This window comes from Pipistrellus kuhlii, unplaced genomic scaffold (genome assembly GCF_014108245.1).
Source record: "Pipistrellus kuhlii isolate mPipKuh1 unplaced genomic scaffold, mPipKuh1.p scaffold_m20_p_4, whole genome shotgun sequence".
Lineage (NCBI taxonomy): Eukaryota > Metazoa > Chordata > Mammalia > Chiroptera > Vespertilionidae > Pipistrellus > Pipistrellus kuhlii.
The window spans coordinates 50,347,818-50,371,226 of record NW_023425540.1 but is presented as its reverse complement, the minus strand read 5'-3'; the positions used below and the strand labels follow the sequence as shown (position 1 = coordinate 50,371,226).

Below are 23,409 nucleotides of genomic sequence, written 5' to 3'. Positions count from 1 at the left end.
TGTCCTCTCTACCAGGAGTTTGACTAGCAGGCAGGCTGGCCAACCACCCATGTTCCCTCCCCTGGTCAGGCTGGCCGGACCCCACCCATGCACGAATTCATGCACTGGGCCTCTAGTGTGTGTGTGTGTGTGTGTGTGTGTGTGTGTATATATATATATATTTTTACTGAGTGGCCAGATTATTATGAATGCATAATATGAAGCTATTTGCCTGGAGTCATTAAGAACCTTGCCATTTTTTATTTATTTTTTTGTTATTAATGCTGTTGTTATTAGACTTGTTTTTTATTTTCTGGAAACCCCACAAAAATGGTGTCCTAGGCCATGCCAGTAAAAGGCTGGGTATATTTCATTTTTCAAGAAACAATAATAATGGCAACCAGTGATTATTGAACTCTTACGCTGACGAAGCCAGGCATAACACACGTAGTGCGCAGTGCACTACATAAATTTATCACAGTTCATCTTCACAAAACTTCTGTGATGTGCACAATAGTGATGATTCCCAATTTAATATTTAAAAATCTTTTTGAAAAAACTAAATTCCAGACTTTACTTGCATTTCATTGTTTTTTCTGTTAACATGCTCCTCCTGTTTCAGGATTCAATCCAGAGCACCATGTTGTATTTAGTTGTTAACTCTCCCCAGTATCCTCTGGTATGTGAAAGTTTCTAAGTCTTCCTTGATTTCCTTAACTCTCTTGTAAACTACTGGCCAGGTATCCTGTAGTGTGTCCCCAAATTTGGATATTTGTCTGGTGCTTTTATTAGGCTAAGCTAGGGTTATCAGTTTTTAGAAAGAGTATTACAGGGGAAATTGCTTTTCTATTCACATTGTATGGGGAGCATAATATCCATATGGCATTACTGATGATAGTTACCATCACTTGGCCATCACTTAAGTATTTGCCACATTTTTCCTCTGTAAAATTGCCATTTTTCCCTTTCCATTCTGTATTCTTTTAAAGCACGTCACTAGAGCCTACTCAAGTGGGTGGGAGTGGGGAATGAGAAATAAGTTACATCCTTTGCTGGGAGCAGATATCTATAATAATAAAAGTGTAATATGCCTATTAGACTGAACAGCCAAATGACCTTCCAGATGTCCTTCTAGACAACCTTCTGGACAAAGCCAGGTAGCCGCAGTGGCTGCGAGGGCCTAGAGCAGCTCTCACAGCTGCGAGGGCTGAGCCCCTTGCACAAATTTCATGCATCGAGCCTCTAGTATATATATATTAAGTGGAATTCTATAAAGAAGTCATTTCTCCCCAATTTATTCAATTATTCATTTATATATAAGCATGGACTTATGTGCATGCATTTTATACTTTGGGTTATAAGCCAATAAATTATTTATTTTGTGGCTTACAATGTTCTAGGTTTGCTCATTGGGAGTTCTCTTTCAAGTTGGCTTCTATGTCTTTTTATTCACTTCCATCCTTTTGCCCTAGAACCAACCATTTCTCCAAGAACTTTGATTATATTTTTATTGATTTCACAGAGGAGGGGAGTGGAAGGGAGAGATAGAAACGTCAGTGATGAGAGAGAATCATTGATCGGCTGCCTCTTGTATGTTCCATACTGGGGATCAAGCCTGCAACCCAGGCATATGCCTTGACTGGGAATTGAATCCTGACCTTCTGGTTCATAGGTCAATGCTCAAACACTGAACAACGCTGGCTGAGTGCAGTTTTGGAATTTTTAAGCAATACTCCAGAAGAAACAAATTTATTACTTAGAATACAATATTTATGTATACCTAGCCTTACAGTTTTTAATTAAAAAACTGTTTTCCCAAGTTACTTAAGTTAGCTCTCCCTCTTCCCTTCTTCATTATGGTTAAATCATAAATTTGTAATGAAGTTAGATTTAGATTCATTTGTTATTTGCATTCCTGGGATCCTTAGTCACATGGATTGATTTTTTTTTATACTTGTATATATTACATTTACTCTCTGAAATACAGTTTTATGGGTTTTGACAAGTACATGGAATCATGAATCCTCACCCAAGTGCTGTATAGAAAGATTCCCTCACCCTAAAATTTCTTGTATGTGTTCTAGACCTACTGAATCAGAATTTTCATTTTAACAAAGTTTCCAGAAAATTTGTATACATACTAAATGTATATGTATATATGAAGCTATTCATCTGGAGTCATTCAGTATCTTGCCTTGTCTTAAAATTATAAATTAACTTGAAGAAAGATTATTACAATCTATGGACTGGTCAGAACCTCTAGTTTTAGGGAGAAACTTTAGGAATCTATTGTTCCAGGATCAAGTTCTCTTATATGAATAAAAACATTACTATTTATATTTATTTTTAAGAATATATTATTTGTCATTGTGATGCTAAGTGACTGCTCAGTTAAGTAAGTAAATTTAAACCACATTTGAAAATCCCTTTAATATGTATAGATTAGGTGAGCTATAGTTATTATTGAGATTAAAATAAAGTAGACACTCAAAGTTCTGGATAAACTGTACTGGTTTCTAGGATCCAATATCTGTAGTAACTCTCAGAGTTGAGGCATAAGGCACAAAAATAGTGGGGAGCTCTTAATGAACCATTTCTAGTAGCTATTGTACATTTCTCCTGTTGCTGCTTTTTTAAATAAAGTCCCGTGTTGTTGTTTAATTTTGATCAGTGATTTTCAGTCTTTTTCATCTCATGGCACACACAAACTAATCACTAAAATTCTGCAGCATACAAAAAATTTTTTTGCTGATGTGTCCAAAAACAGGTATAATTTTGACTCATTCACATGCAACAGCTATTGTTGGCTGTTGTCATTTTGTAATGTGACAGTCTAAGGGAAAAGAGGTCATTTCCCTAAGTAGTCAGGTATTTGTGTGCTTTAAAAATTATTGAGGCACACTGGTTGAAAATTGCTGATTTAGGTGATTGAGCAACTACTAAGTCATAGATATCCTGAAATGCTAAAATTGGAGATTCTTTTCTAAAGTTTATAATTAAGCAAGAAACGTAAGCCTTAAATATTTGTACTATATCATGTGCATATGGTAAATATAGAAGTAAAAGAGTTCTCAGCAGTTAAAATGTTGGAGACAAAGAAGTTTGATTATAAGACAGGTGGTTAATTTTTGCATCAAGCCAAATACAGAATGAAGTTTAAAAAAAAATTGTGAGATCATTTAAAACCCTGGTAATCTTAAATTTGATGAATTTGGAAAGTCCTGGCAATGTGGTTTTTATAAGGTGAGATATTTTGACAGACTAATTCATAAAACAAAAAGTATTTTTTATATCCAGGAAAAATGATGTTAGAAGGCAGTAATTACTATGCTGAAGAGTTTTTATGGAAAGAAATGGGGCCATAAGAGAAGAGTGGAGTTACAGTCAAAATGCCCTCAAGGAAAACTTCTTGTTTTTTGTGCTTGAGGTATATTATAATATGATTATTGCCATTTGATGGAACTGCAATGTTTCTACTTCTGTAACTAAATTCTGAATTCATTAATAAAAGGAAGTTTGAGCTGAAAGGAAATTTTATAAGAATTACAATTAGCTGTAAACAAGTACAAAAACATGATCTCTATTTCAATTTTAGCATGTATTTTATATCAAAGCATTTGCCACATGTGCAGCCGCTTATCACAGTCATACTATACTACATTGATTAACTTTTTTTTTGCGATATGCCTCACAGTAGATAGAGGTTGTTTTTATCTATAAACTTTACAATGTGTATATGCAGACTGTGATGAAACACCAAATTACAAATAATTTTGTTAGAAAGCAAGGCATATGGTTCTGAAAATTCTGTAGTTGTGTGTGTGTGTGTGTGTGTGTGTGTGTGTGTGTGTGTATGATGGCATTCATTAATTTAAAAACATATAAATACATATATATATTTCCAACCCTTACCCAAGGATATGCTTATTGATTTGAGAGAGAGAGAGAGAGAGAGAGAGGGAGGGAGGGAGGGAGAGAGAGAGAAACATCGATGTGAAAAAGAAACACTGATTGGTTGCCTCTGATACTAGTATAACCAGGGACCAAATCTGAAATGTAAGTATATGTCCTGATTGGGAATTAAACCCAATACCTTTTGGTTTATGGGACAATACTCCAACCAACTGGTTCATATAAATGGATTATCTTTTTAAATGAAGTTTTAAATGTAGACATTTATTTTATTTGTACTAACTTAAGAATTGTTGATAATTTCAAGCATATGCAACAATAAAATGAAACCTTATTTACATATCTAGTATTACCATATTTCATCTCACGGCCAATTTAGTTTAATTTCTAAATTCTATCTACTACTAACTTTCTTACTCAGTTATTTTAAAGATTATTTTGAAACGTGTAATTTCTACATATTAGACTTCCACATGTTAGGGAATATCAATGAGGAAAAAAATTGTTATCATGCTTTACCTACTTGTGATTATAAATTATATAATTTGAGATGTATCGTGTCATTAATAACAAATTTAATGTATTTTATGAAACTATTATTTAGTGACTTCCAAGTATAAACATGCACACATAGGCCTTATTTCTCATCTGATTCCTGAATGCTTGTATTACAGAAACTTTTGTATTTACTGTCTTTAACTTAGATTCAATATTTCTAAACCTAGTCATGCTAAATATTATCCTTCCTAGCATCTATTTCTAGCAGCTTTATTCTCATTTATTCAGTTAGAGACTTTAAGATGATAGAATTGTACAGTGCTTTAAGAAAGTTTACTTTATAACAGGATTTTTGCCTTGGATTGGTAATTTAGAAAACTAAAAGGAACTGTTATATTGGTTGTTCAATTCCTAAAAAAAAAAAAAAAAAAAATGGCACTAACAGTTTTCAGAACCATATAGGTGGATAGTTGCTTTCCAGATTTTTCTCAAATATATATTTAACATATTGTTTCATTGATTTCATAGAAGAAAAAAGAGGATAAAAGGGATAGAAACATCAATGATAAAAGAGAATCATTGATTGGCTGCCTCCTTTGTGCCCCCTACTTGGGATTGAGCCTTCAAACTGGGGCATGTGTCCTGACCAGGAATCATACCATGACCTCCTGGTTCATGGGTCTACTGTGCTCAACCATTGACCTATACCAGCAGGGCTCAAATGTTTAATAGTTATTTTATGGTTTGTAGTAAAAGATAAATGAATAACAAATTTTAACAGTATAATTTTATAGAATTTAAAGGTAGTCTGATCTTGGTCATCATCTATCTAGCTAAACCCCATTTTCTAAATGACTTGTTCTAGGCTAATATATTTTAAATAGTGAGTTGCAACACATTACAGGATCATAAGATAATTTTAAGTGAAAGAAATAATATAAACTAGAATAGAAAATGCAGTGTTGTGTAGAGTATTATTTCATCAAACTTTTTCATGTATTCATGTGCAAACATATATACTTCATGATATAAAATGAATAAAATATATAATATAAAGTAAAATATATAAAAGATATAAAATATAGGCCCTGACTTAATGAATACCTATGTTAACTGTTTGGCCATTGTGGTCCTTTCTCTCTTTGATATAGGCAGTCTAATTTACATATGTTTAAACACGCAGTCGTTTTTCTTTAGTGCTACTGTTTTGAGATGTTCTTTTCATTCCTCTTTAATACTTTTGCACCCAGTACAATTTTACTTTCTTGACTTTTTAAAATCTATTCCTAGATTTATCAGAGACAGTTTTTTCTATTAGTGATCTGTGGTAAGAAAAGCAACTGCTCATTGCTACCATTTTCTTAGAAGATCTTTTGTTATTTTATTATTTTTTTTATGTTCCATTGCAGAATAGTTTCAAATTTCTGTGATAAAAAAAGCAAATACTTGTAATATAAAAGAATCTTTGTTTAACTTGAGAATACATTGTTCTCATGTATCCAGTACAAGTCTCTGTGTTTTCCCTAGTTCAAAGGATTGATTTGAGTGGATATTTGGGTACAGAAAAGGGAGGTTGCTATTCTGCCATATTGTGGGCTGAACTATTTTATAATATGGACTCACTGCTACCCACAAAACACATGAAAAATGCTAAATGAAGTAGAACATTGGGGAACAAAAAGGTGTGTGGCTGAACTTCAGAGGAAACTTTCCACTTGCCAGGAATAAAAAGGAAATCATAGTTAGAGGAGGAAGGAGCAGTAAATTATGAACAAATATGAGAGGATAGGGTGTTGGAAGGATGTAAGGCCCTCAGAACAGGAGGTTGGGGATGGGATTGGAATTAAGTTGACTATGGAATTAAGTCTCCTTAAAGTTGAGACCCTGATAGGGTTACCTCCTCTGCAAAGGATCTAGAAAAATTCCCTGTATATGCCTATAAATATATTTTTATTGATGTGTAGATAAAATGGAATACAGTCTCGAAATTTTTAAAAAATATTTTATTCATTTTTTACAGAGAGGAAGAGAGAGGGATAGAGAGTTAGAAACATCGATCAGCTGCCTCTTGCACACCTCCTACTGGGGATGTGCCTGCAACCAAGGTACATGCCCTTGACCAGAATCGAACCTGGGACCTTTCAGTCCGCAGGCCGATGCTCTGTCCACTGAGCCAAACCGGTTTCGGTACAGAATGCAAATTTCTTGAAGGCTGTGAAGAGCTATTTAAAATTTTGTCTTAATTGGTATATAAATGAGAGAAAGGGCCATAAGGGCCAAGCAGTTAATATACATGAATAAAACTGTCCAGGTATAAGATATTGGGGATAAGGGGGTGGGGGAGCATCATGAATTAGATATCATGCATCATTGAAAGGAACTAGTGCTACTTTGTGACCATGTGGGAAGTAGACCCAATGTTTCCAAATTTCTACTTTAAAAGTAGCTTCTTAAAATTATTCCCCCCCCCCCCAACTTAAAATTAAATAGATGACTTACTTCTTTCAGCTCCTGAGTTTGCCATGCCTTCTCACCTCATAGCCTTAGTATAAAACAATTCTCCATACCTGGAAAGCTTATTAATCCCTCCTTCCCTGGAACTCCTACTCTACTCATCCTTCACTTCTAAAATTTAGCTTTTCCTAGACCTCTGCCCCAATTATATAAGACAACTCAGGATGGCTGGTACTTAGTATCTACTCAACATAAACCAGTAGGGGGTGCTTTACTTAATAACTATCCCTACTTTCTAGCACTTTACCTGACAAACTGGAAAATATACATATTTGTAAATTAATTATTACTACTACTTCCTCTTTGCTTTTTACTTAAAAAGCTAAGGCTTAAGTTTTTCATATAACATTTCTTGTTCTTTCCTCCTGGTTTCTCTACCTCTAATTTTCTCCTTTTGTATTTTTTTCTTCCTCCAAGTCATCTATCTAATTTTAAGTTGTTGGGGGGTGGGGGGGAGGAAATAATTTTAATATTTCTACTTTTCCAGGTTGCTTTAGGAAAAAGCTTGTGTAGTTTTTATACTTCACCTGTGTTTTGGCCACTTTATAGACTGACTGTATAATAGAGTCTTTATTTTTCATACTACCAAATGTTTACCAACTTCATAATCATTAGATTTCTATGGCTTTTAAATTTTCTCATTTTGTATGTTTTATTATCAGCAAATGAGATTTCATAGTTTTAAATATTAATGACAAAAGCTTGTGGTATTGGAATTTTTTTATTTTATTGGCATTTTTATTTTGAATTAATTTTCAATTTCAGAATAGTACCAAGAATTTTTAAAATTTAATCTCTATTGTCAAAAGTATTAAAGATGTCTCATTTTTTACCCCATTGACCTCCTCCATGCCAGACCTTCTCCACAATATTGTCTGTGTTCATGAGTTGTGTGTTTATGCATAAAAGTTCTTTGTAAGAATATTTTTTATATCCCTTTTACACAGGTTCACTAATTTTTAACTTTTTGCTGCATTTTCCTATTATTCTACCCCCCACCCCCATACACACATACTCCTATATATTTATATTAGTATAAATCTGTTTATGAAAGGGGGATATAAACATTCTTATTCATAATTTGCTTATATTAAAGAAAAAAGGGGGAAATGACGTTTTAAAAATAATTACTAAAGGGGGAGAGAGGGCCTAGTATAGGGGAGATAGGATGGAGGCTGGGCTTTGACTATAACTTGCATTTCTCAGGTTCAATCCAAGTAAATAATAAAGCAAAATTAAAATGAAATGAATAAAAAGCAAATGATCCTAATTAAATCAAGTGGTCTTACAGAATTAGACTTTTTCAGTTGACTTTATGACAATAATATGATTATGGGAGGGAATTTTCCTAAAGAACAAAAAGAATTGTAAAGAAATCTTGTTCTTAACCCTACTAAGAATAACTAAACAAAGTAAATAAATACTTTATACTTCTAATATCTAAGGTAAAGACATTCTAATAATAAACCTATGCCAGTAGAGTAGCCTAGATTCAGGCTCTTTGCTTTTATCTCTAGCCAGAACCATGTCTTGCCTACGTAATAACAAGTAATGTTGACTCCTTATTCATTTTGAAGGGCTATCAAGACATGATTAAGAATATAGGCCCATGATGGGCCCCTCACTCCCAGATTAAATAATTTGTTTACTTTCCAAGTATTTGAGTAGCCACCTGTAAAAGGTACTGTGGTAGGTACTCCGGAAAAAATAAGTAATATCCTCAAGAAGCTTATAAACAATTAAAGTGGTATCCCTTTTGCCTATTTATTCTTTCCTAAAGAATTAGTTCAACTGTGCTTTCTAAATGTTCTGATATTACTGTACCAAACTTGGTTGTATCATCAATGCTCCCTTTATACTTGGATTCATTATCTTAAATATAGCACAGAATGGTATTTATTGACTGACATGACCATCTCTCCATACCAGGCTTGAAGTTCTCTAAAGGACTGTTTCATCTCCATCTTTCCAGTGCCTAACATGGTAGTTCTTGGTTAAGTTTATTGAATAAGTAGATGTATCTTACCTCTCAGGTCACAGTAGAATAAAATTGTATATAAGGAAAAATATCTTCTCTAATGTTCTTGCTGAAACTTCTTCTCTCAAGGGACTCAAGTAAAATAGGGATTTTTATTTTGTTCAATAAATCTTTATTGTTGCAAGTATTACATATGCTTCCCTTCCCCCTTTTTTAAGGGATAGTTTTGTTTTGCATAATTACAATGCTGTGTGCTGTTCTTGGACCTCAGAACCATGTGATCAGAGGTTAGAAATTGCCACAAAAATGATTTTCATATCATAGCTCTTAGGAACCAAATTTTTGTTTACTGTTTCTACATTTCCATTGAAAAAAAATCTGTATATATTTGCATTTTAAGCATTTTAATTTATATCTCACGTTTGAAGTAAAAAATATTCTTGCAAACTTTTATGTCACTTTCCAGGTAGAAACTATTAACTCCTTGTCCTTGGAAAGGAGAATTACTTTTAGGAAGTAATTACTTTTAATATTGAAATCTATTTTCATAGAGTAATACTTCCATCTGGTGGTTTTTCTGAAAATTACAACAGAAGATTTGAAGCATGAGTTTTTCTATATAGAGAAGATATACATTACCTATTGTTGCTTATAAAGCCAGATGAAATTACATCAAAGGCTGTCTGTGTATCAAAAATTTTATTCTTTAATTTTCAACAATTCAAATGTGAATGCCACATGAACAAATGGCCTTGGGAATAATTATAATTTATATAATCAATTGTTTAATTCAGATCATATCTAGGCTTCCCTGAACTGAAAATTAGTAATGGGGAAATTGATGGTTTCTTAATAAACTATTAATTGCTTTCACATTTGTGTGCATAGAGGTTAAGGAAAGATTGTGAGAATTTGCTATTATTTTAGGTTATTACTGTGGAATCATGACAGAGTCGATTTTCTCAGAGATACAATTACTGATTTTATTTTTTAGTACCAAGTATTTTATATTAGCCTAATTATAATATATCACATTTTCCTAAAATGATAAAACAGATTTAAACTTGAAAACAAGTAGAAACTACAAATAAATTTCCACCTGTTGCCATGAGAATTTTCAACACATTTTTTTAACCTTTTCTTCACAATTCCTACTTTATATTTACTACAGCCAAATAGGCTCTTTAGGATATTGTGTTTAAACTTTCCAAGTTTGTAGCCCAGGATTCTGAACATGGTAGAATATGTCCATTACGTTGGAGGAAGATTGTGATCTGATTACTTAGGTTTTGGCCCAAATTGTACATAATCTATTAACCATGTCAGTTATTACTATAAATTAACCTTATTTCCTTTTTCTATTTGTTTGGCCATAGGAAGTTTGAAATATGAACTAAACAAGGTTTAATGATTTGGGGCTTTCTGGTGACTTTTTAAGAAAGATTAAATTCCTAATGAATTTTGTTTGAAATCTGTTCATTTTCATATTGCAGCCAGTCGGATGATGATTCTGGGTCAGCTTCAGGCTCTGGATCCGGTTCCAGTTCTGGAAGCAGTAGTGATGGAAGCAGTAGCCAGTCAGGTAGCAGTGACTCTGACTCTGGATCTGAATCGGGCAGTCAGTCAGAGTCTGAGTCAGACACTTCTGGAGAGAACAAAGTTCAAGCAAAACCACCAAAAGTTGATGGAGCTGAGGTAATAAATAAAGTATCCAATGAAGGAAGATTTATAACATTATTTTTTTTAAATGCGTTTTTATTGATTTTAGAGAGAAGAGAAGGAAGAAGGTTAGAGAAATAGAAATATCTGAGAGAGAAACATCGATTGGCTGCCTTCTGCATGCCTTCCTCTCCACTGGGGATTGAGCCATAAGTTGGGCATATACCCTAACTGGAAAACATGAGCAGACCAGGAATTGAACTGGGGACATCTTGCTTAATGGGTTGACACTCAACCACTAAGCCATTCTAGCCAGACAATTTATAGCATTCTTAATCTAGCTTTTATAAAGATTAATTTTAAACATTAAAATTTACTTTCAAGTGATTTTCAATTATGGTTAAATATCTGTGGAATAATTGGCTTCGAAGAGAATCCATAACTATAAAACAGCAGATACAAAATAAATGCACCAAGCCTATTCTTATTCTTTGTGAGGCAGACATTGGGTTTCATAAATGTTTAGTATCTAACAGATAAAAATTAAAGACTTTGTGAGATCTTTTTGTTACTTCTACAGTGTCTGATCTCCACTTTCAAGATCTACATGGAAATACTTTATTGCTAGTAGCAAGAGAACTCTGCTTTCTTGAAGATACCTGATAGAATAGACTAAGGGACCTTCTGTTTGTAAAAGCTACTTAATAAAACTTGTCTATACTTTATAATAGTATATATAGTATTATTTAGAGATCCAATCCTAAGATGCTTAGACCAGAATATAGATAAACACATAGCTTTCTTCATGGAGAAAATATTATTAGGTGGGGGAAAAAAAGTTCTTAGAAATGTAGTTGATCTGCATTTTGACTTAAGCTCTTCATGTTCACTTCACACCAGTTAGAAAAAATAAGCAGCCATGCTTTGAGTAACATTGGTGTCTTATATTGCTTGTTTCTGAAAGTTAGCTTGTAACACCAAAGAACATTGTCTATTTATGAAACTTGCATAAATATTTATATGCAACGAAAGGTTAACATTTTATTTTTATTGGATTGCACTAATATATTACATGTGAATAAGGGAGGTAATCTTTATTATTTGGAGGCAGTGAAAATGTTGGTACTGCTTTTCAGTAAAATAACTTCAGTATTTTTCAAAACTTTATTTTTACTGGTTCATATTTCTTTTGTAGTTTTGGAAATCCAGTCCTAGTATTCTGGCTGTTCAGAGATCCGCAATGCTCAAGAAGCAGCAGCAGCAGCAACAGCAACAGCAGCAACAACAGGTTTCATCTAATAGTGGATCAGAAGAGGTGAGTTTTCATTATGAAAGCTAATATTTTAAAAGTAGACATGATGCCTAATCTTTTAAGTAGGAAGGTAATTAAGAAATTATTAGAAATAGTGTTCTTAAAGGATAGGAGATGACTACATTTAAATATGTGTATCAAGAGTCCTGAAATATAGAGATTTTAGAATCGGTACACCAGTAGCTTTCTGCCACCCTCCTGTATCTCTCTGCCCGGTGCTCCTCCCTCTTGTAACTCCCCTCTGCTCCCGCCTCATAGCTTGCTGCCCTGTCCCCTCCTCTAGCTCTCCTCCATCCGCTTGGAGTTCACTGCCCTACCCTTCTGCAGATACGTGATCTGGTCATTAGGCCTCATGGTGTAATAGATAATTAGCATATTCCTCTCTTATTATGTAAGATAGGATTGTACTTTTAAGGATTAATCCAAAGCAAGAAATGGAAATTGGTGTGCATTTGTTCATCAAAGCAAAACAAATGAACTAAATGTGAATATTAGGAAATAGATATATGAATGAAGAAATAATATACTGTTTAAATCATATTTGTACAGAATATTAATAGAATTCTCAACATATTTTTAAAAGAATAGGCTGCAGCTGTAAACGTTGTAGTTCCTATGTACATGTGAGCCTAATAGGGGAGAAAAAGATTAAAATTTGACATACCAAAAATTAAGATTATTTTTTGAGGCCATAGTAGGCAATAATAATGGTCTCCAGAGTAGATAGATTCATTTTTTCCATTACAGTTGACATTCAATATTAAATTGTGTCAGGTGTACTTCATAGTGGTTAGACATTTATATAGCTTATGAAGTTGTCCCCGTCCCCCATAAGTCTAATATCTACTGGCACCATATGTAGTTATTACAGTATTATTGACTATATTCCCTGTGCTATAATTTATACCTCTGTAACTCTTATAACTGCCAATTTGTACTTCTTAATCCCTTCATCTTTTTCTTCTTAGCCCTCTAACCTTCCTCCCATGTGGCAACCATAAGTTTATTCTCTGTATGTATAACTTTGTTCCTGTTTTTATTCACTTATTTTTTTTTTTAAATTTCATATTTTAGTGGAATTATGTGGTATTTGTCTTCATGTGACTTATTTCACCATAATTCAGCATAATACCCTCTAGGTACATCCATATTGTTACAAATGGTAAGATTACATTCTTTTTCATATTTGAGTACTATTCCATTTTATATATGTACCACATTATTATCCCAATTGTCTATTGATTGATATTTATCTTGGGTATTTTATATGCTATGTTCCTTTTTTGTTTTTATTGATTTTAGAGAGGAAGGGAGAGGGAGAGGGAGAGAGAGAGAGAGAGAGAGACAGAAACATCAATGGTGATGTTTGATTTACTGTCTCCTGCACACCCCCTACTGGGGATCAAGCTTGCAACCAGGACATTGTGCCTTGACCAGGAATCGAACCTGTACCTCCTGGTTCATGAATCAGTGATCAACCGTACCGGCAGGGCATTATAGCCTTTATTATTTTTAAATAAGTCTTTATTGTTCAGATTATTATAGATGTTCCTCTTCCCCCCCCCCCCCATAGCTCCCCTCCACTTGGTCCCCCCTCCCCATCCCATGCTTTTCTGTCCTCATCCATAGGTGTAAGATTTTTATCCAATCTCTCCCCCCACCCCTCGTACCCTCCTTCCCCCGAAGAATGGTCAGTTCACTCCCTTTCTATGCCCCATATTCTATTATATTCATTAGTTTATTTTATTCATCAAAGTTTTTACTGACTTGATTTTAGATTCACTTTTTGATAGATAGGTATTTGTTGTCACTTTGTTGTTTCCTAATTTTTGTCTTTACCTTTTTCTTCCTCCTCCTCCTCTTAAAGAATACCCTTCAGCATTTCATATAATCCAGGTTTGGTGGTGCTTAACTCCATTAGCTTTTTCTTGTCTGTGAAGCTCTTTATCTGACCTTCAATTCTAAATGACTTTGCTGGGTAGAGTAATATTGATTGTAGGTTCTTGCTATTTATCACTTTGAATATTTCTTGCCATTCCCATCTGGCCTGCATAGTTTCTGTTGAGAAATCAATCGACAGTTGTATGGGTACTCTCTTGTAGGTAATTAACTGCTTTTAAGATTCTCTCTTTGTCTTTTGCCCTTGGCATTTTAATTATGATGTGTCTTGGTATGGCCCTCTTTGGATTCCGGGTTTTCTGCGCTTCTTGGACTTGTAAGTCTATTTTTTTCCCCAGGTAGGGGAAGTTTTCTGTCATTATGTCTTCTAATAGATTTTCAATATCTAGCTCTCTCTCTTCTTCTGGTACCCCCATAATTCGAATGTTGGTATGTTTGAAATTGTTCGAGAGGTTTCTTACACTATCTTCATACTTTTGGATTCTTTTTGCTTTCTGGAGGAGTGTTTTTTGCTTCTTGGTATTCCAAATCTTTGACTTGATTCTCTGTTCTATTGTTGAATTTCTGTATTTTATTCTTTACTTCAGACAGTGTATGCTTAATTTCTGACTGGTCCTTTTCCATTTTTTTTGGCATTCTCATTAAGATCCTTGAAGGTCTCACTAAGTTCCTCAGGGGTTTCTAGAAGATCCTTGAGTAACCTTAGAACTGTGGTTTTGAACTTTATATCCAATAGTTTGCTTTTCTCTATTTCATTCATTTGTGACATTTGTCTTCGTCTCCACGTTTTGGCTGCTTCCCTGTGTTGATAGAGTGTCTTTGTGTGGTAGGTATTCTATAGGGCCCAGTGGCTCAGCATTCCTAATCACCTGAGGTGGATATTCTTGGTGCACCCCTTTGTGGTCTGTGCACACAGTCTTGTTGTAGTTAAGCCTTGGTTTGTATCACTGGGAGGAATTAATCTCCAGGCCAGTTGGCTGTAAGAACCTGCTGTGTCTATAATGGAAGAACTGCTGTGCTGGAGACACCATATTGGGCAGTACTTTCTTCAGTTGGGCTTTGGTGCTCACTGAGTCTGCCTCTTGAGTGTGTCACTTATGGATGTGAGGCATTGCAATCTGGTATTGTCTCACACTGACCACTGGGTACACTGGTTCCTGGATCTCCAAGGAAGTGCAAAGTCAACCACTTCCTGAGGCCATCCATCAGGAGCTACAGTGAAATCTGCAGATTTTCCCTCTTTGTTTGGGGTTTGGAAATTTTGGAGCTCTCTGACCTAGCTGCAGTTTGTTAGGTTAGGCCATTCATATGCAAAAGCCACTGTGCACAGCTTGGGTTGGGTTGTAAGCTGGGTGGGGCTGGATCTCAGGGAGTCGTCAGGGCAGAGCAAACAGCAATGGCTGCCAGTCAGCCATCTCCACATCTCCAGTCTCTGCGTCCCCCTGTCCTGCACCTCAATACAGTAACAATGATCACTACTAGCACCTCTGCTCCGAGAAAGCCACCCTCATTTTCCAACCAGATGCCCGACAGTCCAGTTTCTCCCCATAGCAGTCTGGGTTTCCAGAGCCTTGCTGGAAATTCGAGTTCAGAGCATTCAGGAGCTTCCATCTCCCTTCTGATTGAGAAAGACTGCATACCCAGTTCCCAGCCCTTTTCATGCACTTCTTTACCTCTACTATTCTGTACCTCCTACCCAGTCTCAATGTGCTTTTTTCTTTCCTTCTAGTTGTAAAGCTCAGCCAGCTTTTTCATGGTCTGGATTAGAGCTGTTTATAGTCTTTTACAATAGTTATAGTTTTGATGTGGTTGTGAGAGGCAGCACGTACAAGTGTATACCTTAAGCCGCCATCTTGGTTTCTCCTAGCCTTTATTTTTAAAATATTATTTTATCTTATACAAATATAGATGCTCCAGCTTCTTTTCATTTTTTTTTGCAAAAAATAGCTTTTTCCATTGCTTTACATTTCAGTTTGTGTGTGTGTCTTTCGATCTGAATTGGCTCTCTTGTGCATGTTGCCAAATGGTTGTCTTTTCTTCTCCACTCAGCTGACCTGTCTTTTGATTGGAGCATTTAATTCATTCCATTTAAAGTAATTATTTATAGGTATGTGGTGACTGCCATTGTATTTGTAGTTTTTACCCTTTTTTCCCTCTCCTTCTTAAAGAAGTCACATTAACATCTCTTATAATGCTGGTTTGGTGGTGATAAACTCCTTCAACTTCCTCTCTCCTTTCATCTTAAATGATAGCTTTGCCTAGTTGAGTAATCTTGATTGTAGGTTCTTGCTTTTTATCATTTTGAATATTTTATGTCTGCAAAGTTTCTGTTGAGGGAGCTCCCTTATATGTAATAGATGACAGACTTTAAAGTTTTGTACAAAATGCTGACATGTTTACCTAATTTCACTGGCTATATTATAAATTTGAATAGAAACATTTTTGATCACTTTATGTGCTAATGGTATAAACATAAAACAGAGGGAAAGAGGTTTTATACTTACTGTTATTAGCAGAGTGAACTTTAAATGCTATGACACGTAAAAATTTGATATGGTTAAATTGCAATCATTAATAACATTAACGTTGATTATTTTTTTTCCTACAGGATTCCTCTAGCAGTGAAGATTCTGATGACACATCAAGTGAAATCAAAAGGAAAAAGCATAAAGAGTATGTCATTTTGTTCACTTGACTACTTACTCTCATATCAAGAAAATCCTAATGATTTCATATTTTTTCTTTTATTAGAAATTGTTGGCAAAAAAAATGGACTTTTGTAAACTCTTGGTTCATGACATTTGATTAGGTTAATTTAAACCATTAATTATTTTTAAAATATATTTTTATTGATTTAATAAAGGAATGGAGAGGGAGAGATAGAAACATCAGTGATATGAGTCATTGATCAGCTGCTTCCTGCACGCCCCCCACTAGGGATTGAGACCCCAACCTGGGCATGTGCCCTGACTGGGAAGCAAACCATGACCTGGTTCATTGGTGAACGCTCAACTGCTTAGGCATGCCCGCTGGGCTAAACCATTAATTCTTAACATTTGTCTTTCTGTGATGACTTAAGGTTTTTATGCCACGTGTTTATCTCCTATAACTTCTCTCCCTTATATCTGCTTTATTGATAATGTCAGAGAATCTTAACTTTGGTATAAGAGTGTAAGGGATCAATTGATGATGGATTTGGGATGATTCTGTTAATTTATGTTAATAGTTATCCTTACTATTCATCTTCACATGAAATTTACTTGATAGAACTCATTTAGGAACTCACTATAATGTCTTCAAGTATTAGAAGTACTTCAGATTCTCAATTCAGTTACTTAGATGGTCTGAGTTTTTTTCCTCTCATTTTTTTTAAAGCATTTTTCTATGATCTCTTTTTCAATTTTCTTTGATATTTTGTATTTTCACTTTGGTATGTCTAGCTTTTAATCTTACTCTGTTTTTGCATCTAATCTTATACATCCTTAATGTGAAGATGCATATCTTTTATTAGTTTATGAAAATTCAGTCATTGTATCTGGATATTTTCTCTTTCTAGTACTACTATTAATAGATGTAAATTTGTCTTGGATCATACCCATTGTATATATTTATTGGATCACCTATCTTCCATGAATCTTACTATATCATGTTTTATATCATTTTATTTCTGTGCTACTAATTTTCACAAATCTGTCTTCTACTTTACTAAGTTCATTTTCAACTACTGTATCTCATCAGATGTGTAACACTTCTCCAGAGTTAGTAATTTCTAAACTCGGCATAGGTGCAAGCAAAAAATAAGAGTAATGTTGGGCCCTAACTGGTTTGATTCAGTGGATAGAGCATCAGCCTGTGGATTGAAAGGTCCCAGGTTCTATTCTGGTCAAGAGCATGTACCTTGCTTGAAGGCTCGATCCCCAGTAGAGGGCGTGCAGAAGGCAGCTGATCAATGTTTTTCTCTCATCAGTATTTCTAACTCTTACCTCCCTGCCTCTTTGTAAAAATCAATAAAATATATATATATATATATATATATATATATATATATATATATATAAAGTAATGTTGGTTGATTAATGGATTTGCTTGGATATAAAAATCATAATTTATATTATAAAAATGTAAAATGAAGACTTTTCATATATTCTGCCACTTGTTACTGCTAATGTATAAACTGAAAAGATTTCAAGATAAAAAAGAATTTGTTTCTCTATTATGTTTTTATTATAAACCACATCTTATCAGATATACTTGCTTATGTAACCATTAACATAGTCATTAGTAAAATAGATTCAGAGCAACTGAGTAAAAACAGTGACTGTGAGACAGTTCTTATATAGAACTCAATGTGTATCTTTCATTTGGAATTTATATTATGGCAGAATGTTAAAATGTGCATCCACTATTTTTTCTGTTCATGTTGATTGGAATTAGACTAAAAAATAGTGATAAAGGTAATAATTGAAGGTTAAGATGGGCTGATTTTTCAAAAATATATTTTTTCTATATTCTTTCAAGTTTTTAAATGAACATATACTATTTTTAAAAATCAGTTTTGAAGGGTATATTTTTAAGTTCACTCTCTCCAGATAATTGTAAGAGATTTGAATTTTTGTTTTTGAGCAGGTAATCAGTATTTTAAAAGTTGAACCCTGTGTTTCTTAAAATTAGCATGCTATTTTCATCCATAGTGATAATCAAAGTAACATTTATATACCACCTTTCATTGAGGTATAAAGTAAATGATTAACAAAACTTTGGAGTTATGGGAGAAATCTATAACAAATATATTCTAGAATGTTTTTCTTTTTCTGCAGACATTTAAGTGTTTTTAGTATGCATGAAAGCAACAATATTTTTAATATTTACTATAATACAATTTATTATTTTATTTTCATATTTTATCAAAGATAAAATTTGCAATAGGATGTAAATATAAATAAATGTATTTTATATATTTTATGTACAGTGAAGATTGGCAGATGTCTGCATCAGGATCTCCATCTCAATCTGGTTCAGATTCAGAATCTGAAGAAGAAGGAGATAAAAGCAGTTGTGATGAAACAGAATCTGATTATGAACCAAAAAACAAAGTTAAAAGTAGAAAACCTCAAAATCGGTAAGTATATTCTTGATTTGATGCTGAAAATTGTTGGTTATAGAAGGTGTTTATTCTTTTTGTATATTGTTTCTCAGTTCTGGTTTTATGACATTGTTTCTGTAAAACAACTCTCTCCCTTTCATCTTCCCTAGATCTAAGTCAAAAAATGGAAAGAAGATTCTTGGACAAAAAAAGAGACAAATTGATTCATCTGAGGAGGAGGATGATGAAGATTATGATAATGATAAAAGAAGTTCTCGTCGACAAGCAACTGTCAATGTGAGTTATAAGGAAGATGAAGAAATGAAAACAGATTCTGATGACCTCCTTGAAGTCTGTGGAGAGGATGTTCCTCAACCCGAGGAAGAGGAATTTGAAACAATAGAACGATTTATGGATTGTCGGATTGGGAGAAAAGGAGGTATTTATTTATTTTTAAAAACACTTACTGTTTGGTGGTTTCAATAACATTACTATCGATACATTAAATAAAGTATTTCTTGGAGCTTTTTTTAATTTTGAAAGCCAAGATTGTAGATTTTCTTTGTTTTACTTATTTGCTGTAGAATATACTTTTCATTGCCTTGAGTATTTTCTTCCCAACAAATAGATATTTGATCTCAGTTAATGTATTTCAGATAAATATGAAATTTTTAACCTTTGCATTAGAGTTTTTTTGTTGCCATCCCTAAATAATAGTTATTTAGGTGCTTTCAATTTCACAAAGACTTTTTTTATTTTTTTATTTCTTGTTTTGTTTTTTGAAAGTTTGTTTCTTTAAAAATGTATTTTTGTTTTATCTCAAATATGTAGGTTAATTTTTCTTATCTTGACATGCATTTTTCTCTCTGTATTATTGAAATATAATTGACACATAGCATTGTATAAGTTTTAGTTGGACAGCATAATGATTTACATGTATTGCAAAATGATTACCATAATAAGTTCAGATAATATCCATTAGCTCATAGATACAATAAAAAGGGGGGGGGGTTTCTCTTACTGTGAGAATTTTTAGAATCTACTCTCTTAATAAGTTAGAATCTACTCTCTTAGTAAAATGTAGTACATAGACATAATGGAATACTACTCAGCCATAAAAAAGCATGAAATAGTGCCATTTGCAACAACATGGATGGACCTTGAGACTATGCTAAGTGAAATAAGTCAGTCAGAAAAATCTAAGAACCATATGAATTCACTCGTGAGATATAAAACTGAAACTCATGAATACAAACAGCAGAGTGGTGATTGCCAGAGGGGGTCCTAATATATGGTGACAAAGAAGATTTGACTTTGTGCCGTGGGCACACAGTGCAATATACAAATCTTATAACATAAAAACCACACTGGAAACTTATATGTTCGTGTTGACCAATATCATCCCAATAAATTAAAAAAATAAATAAATAAATAAAGTCTGCCATAGCTGGTTTTGCTCAGTGGATAGAGCGTCAGCCTGCGGACTAAAAAGTCCTGGGTTTGATTCCAGTCAAGGGCACATGGAAGGCTTGTGGGCTTGATCCCCAGTAGGGGATGTGCAGGAGGCAGCCGATTAATGATTCTCTCTCATCATTGACGTTCCCATGTCTCTCCCTCTCCCTTCCTCTCTGAATATTATACATACACACATACACTCTCTTCGAAACTTTCAAATATACCATATAGCAGTGTTGATTATAGTCATTATGTTATACATTACATCCTAGTACTATTTATCTTATAACTGGAATTTTGAACCTTTTGGCCACTTTCATCATATTCCACCTCTGGTAACTATAAATCTAATCTATTTTTCTCCTAGTTTTTTTTTTTAATTTTTAAATTTTTTTTAAAGCTTTCTTATATGAGAGCATACAGTATTTGCCTTTCTCAGTCTGACCTATTTTACTCAGCATGATGCCCTCAAAGTCCATATCACAATGGCCGATTTCCTTCCTTTGTAATGGATAATATTCATAAATGTGTGCGTGTGTATGTGTGTGTATGTGTGTGTGTGTGAAACTTATTTACCCATTCATCTGTTGATGGACACTTAAATTGTTTCCTTGTCTTGGCTATTATAAATGATGCTGCAGTGAACATGGGGTGCAGATATTTCTTTGACATAGTTATTTCAGGCATGAAGTTTTTAAAATGATTTTAAGTTATTTTAGTTTCTAATTATCAGTCTCCCAATCAACAGTTATTTTATATTGCTGTATATTTTTAGGTTTGCCACTACCCTTTGGCCTTGTTTTTTCTAATTTTAATGCAGAGGTGATTAAATTAGATGATTTTTCTGTTCTAAAATTCTGAGTTTTTACTACATACGTATAACATAACTTCATATAAGTTCTTGTGCCCTGATATTTGACTTATTTAAGAGCATAGGTATATTTTCTATTCATATTCTTTAATTTTTTTAGTTCAGTTGAAACATTCCTATAACAGAGTTACAGGGAATGTTTTGTGCTTTGTTTTTTTCAGCTACTGGTGCTACAACAACCATCTATGCAGTTGAAGCAGATGGTGACCCAAATGCAGGATTTGAAAAAAACAAGGAATCAGGAGAAATCCAATATTTAATTAAATGGAAAGGATGGTCCCATATTCATAATACTTGGGAGACAGAAGAAACCCTTAAACAGCAGAACGTTAGAGGAATGAAAAAATTGGATAATTATAAGAAAAAAGATCAGGAAACAAAAAGATGGTAAATATGATATGTATTCTTAATATTTTTATAAATCTAAGATTATTACTCAGATTTTTATTAGCAAGAGTACATTGTGAAGAATCAAGGATAACCTAAAATAACTTATTTATGGAGAAATTTGTATTGGGTCTTCTAAAAGTTCTTAGGAATAACCTAAATTCTTGACAATAGTCATTAGTATGTCTCATATACTATAAATTTTTTAAATTAAAAATTAATTATGCTTTACTTTATTTCTGTTTTAATTTCTTTATTAAACTGGCTCAAAAGGTAAGTGGCAAAATAGTAGATTTTGTGTTACTGATAGTTTTTTGGGTGATAGGTTATTTAGGCAAGGTTTTGAAGCCTGTTCCTTGCTTTAATCTTTCAGGTTGAAAAATGCTTCTCCAGAAGATGTGGAATATTATAATTGCCAGCAAGAACTTACAGATGATCTGCATAAACAGTATCAAATAGTGGAGCGAATAATTGGTTAGTAATAAATGATTCTAATTAAACATTTGAAAAAAATCTTAAATTTACTGCTTACACATTAAACATAGTAGCTTGCTTTTACAAAATAATAGTGTTGTAAAACAGATGATTAATTTTTACTTGTGTAGTTTTTAATAAGAATTATTCATTGGATAAGATTTAATGTAAAAAATATCTGATTTATCTCACAGCTCATTCCAATCAAAAGTCAGCAGCTGGTTATCCTGATTATTATTGCAAATGGCAGGGCCTTCCATACTCAGAGTGCAGCTGGGAGGATGGTGCTCTCATTTCCAAAAAGTTTCAAGCATGTATAGATGAATATTTTAGCAGAAATCAATCAAAAACCACTCCTTTTAAAGATTGCAAAGTGAGTATTACTTGACATTTTTAATTATTGAAAATGTAGTTGTGCATCATAAGTATTACAAGTGTGTTGGATCCTGATTTTGGATAAATTAAGAATGAGAACTTCTTGGTTGGTAGATCTTATAGGAAATGGTATTCCTCTGATTACTGTGTGATCTTAGACGTTGCACTGTCTTTTAGCTTTGATGAGTAAACTGTGTCAGAAAGATGATAAATTGTGGTAGTTGTGATGAATAAGTTTGGGAGAAAGAATAGAGAACATCCCTTGGAAACTTAGTGTATATGATTGGTTTAAAAGGTAGCGAATATTTTCTTTAAGGTAGGAAAGGAAAAGAGTCATGTACCTATAGGAGGGTATCCAGACCTACCATGCCTAATATAAGATCTGTGTACTTTAAGTTATTATTAGTGATAGTTTTGGAGTCTAAGTACCACTGGAATTATAAGACTGAATTAAATTCATAATGGTAACTTAGAAATCAGAAATCAAATAGGAGGGTAAGCCAGTTTTAGGGTTTATTTCTAGGTCAGGGCTTATGAATGCTTAAAGTGAATGGATAGCATAGCTTGAAATACACAAGACCCAAATATTTCATTAGGAACTTCATTAATTATCTCTTTAATTTTTCATTCAAAAGGAGGGCAAAATGTTTCACTGCATATTCTTGTTATAGTAATAGAACATAATCTCCTTTAATAGAATCAGGTATATTTTGAATCATGGAATTTCTGAATTTGATTTGAGATATCTCAAAATTTATTGGAAAAGCTGAGATTTTTCATCCTTTAATATAATTTTTTACATGTAATAATTTTTCATATTAACACTTATTTCTACTAAAGGTATTAAAACAAAGGCCAAGATTTGTAGCCCTAAAGAAGCAGCCATCCTATATTGGGGGACATGAAGGTTTAGAATTAAGAGATTATCAACTGAATGGCTTAAACTGGCTTGCTCACTCTTGGTGCAAGTAAGTATATTTTGAATCATCTATTTAATTTGTGATGGTAAGAGT

At 33.5% G+C, this 23,409-nt stretch overlaps 1 protein-coding gene across 9 annotated transcripts in view; it reads left to right on the top strand.

Annotated features, from left to right (window-relative positions):
- The window catches only part of CHD1 (chromodomain helicase DNA binding protein 1), a 70,194-nt gene that overhangs the window by 5,500 nt on the left and 41,285 nt on the right, over positions 1-23,409 (top strand). For 8 of the 9 annotated variants that reach the window (XM_036411319.2, XM_036411318.2, XM_036411321.2 and 5 more), the window contains exons 2-10: positions 10,375-10,576; positions 11,736-11,855; positions 16,360-16,424; positions 18,721-18,870; positions 19,005-19,273; positions 21,322-21,547; positions 21,921-22,021; positions 22,216-22,394; positions 23,237-23,364. In XM_036411319.2, the coding sequence (XP_036267212.1) occupies positions 10,375-10,576; positions 11,736-11,855; positions 16,360-16,424; positions 18,721-18,870; positions 19,005-19,273; positions 21,322-21,547; positions 21,921-22,021; positions 22,216-22,394; positions 23,237-23,364 (1,440 nt within the window). The remainder of the gene's footprint in view (positions 1-10,374; positions 10,577-11,735; positions 11,856-16,359; positions 16,425-18,720; positions 18,871-19,004; positions 19,274-21,321; positions 21,548-21,920; positions 22,022-22,215; positions 22,395-23,236; positions 23,365-23,409) is intronic. The other variant, XM_036411322.2, reaches the window with a different exon arrangement.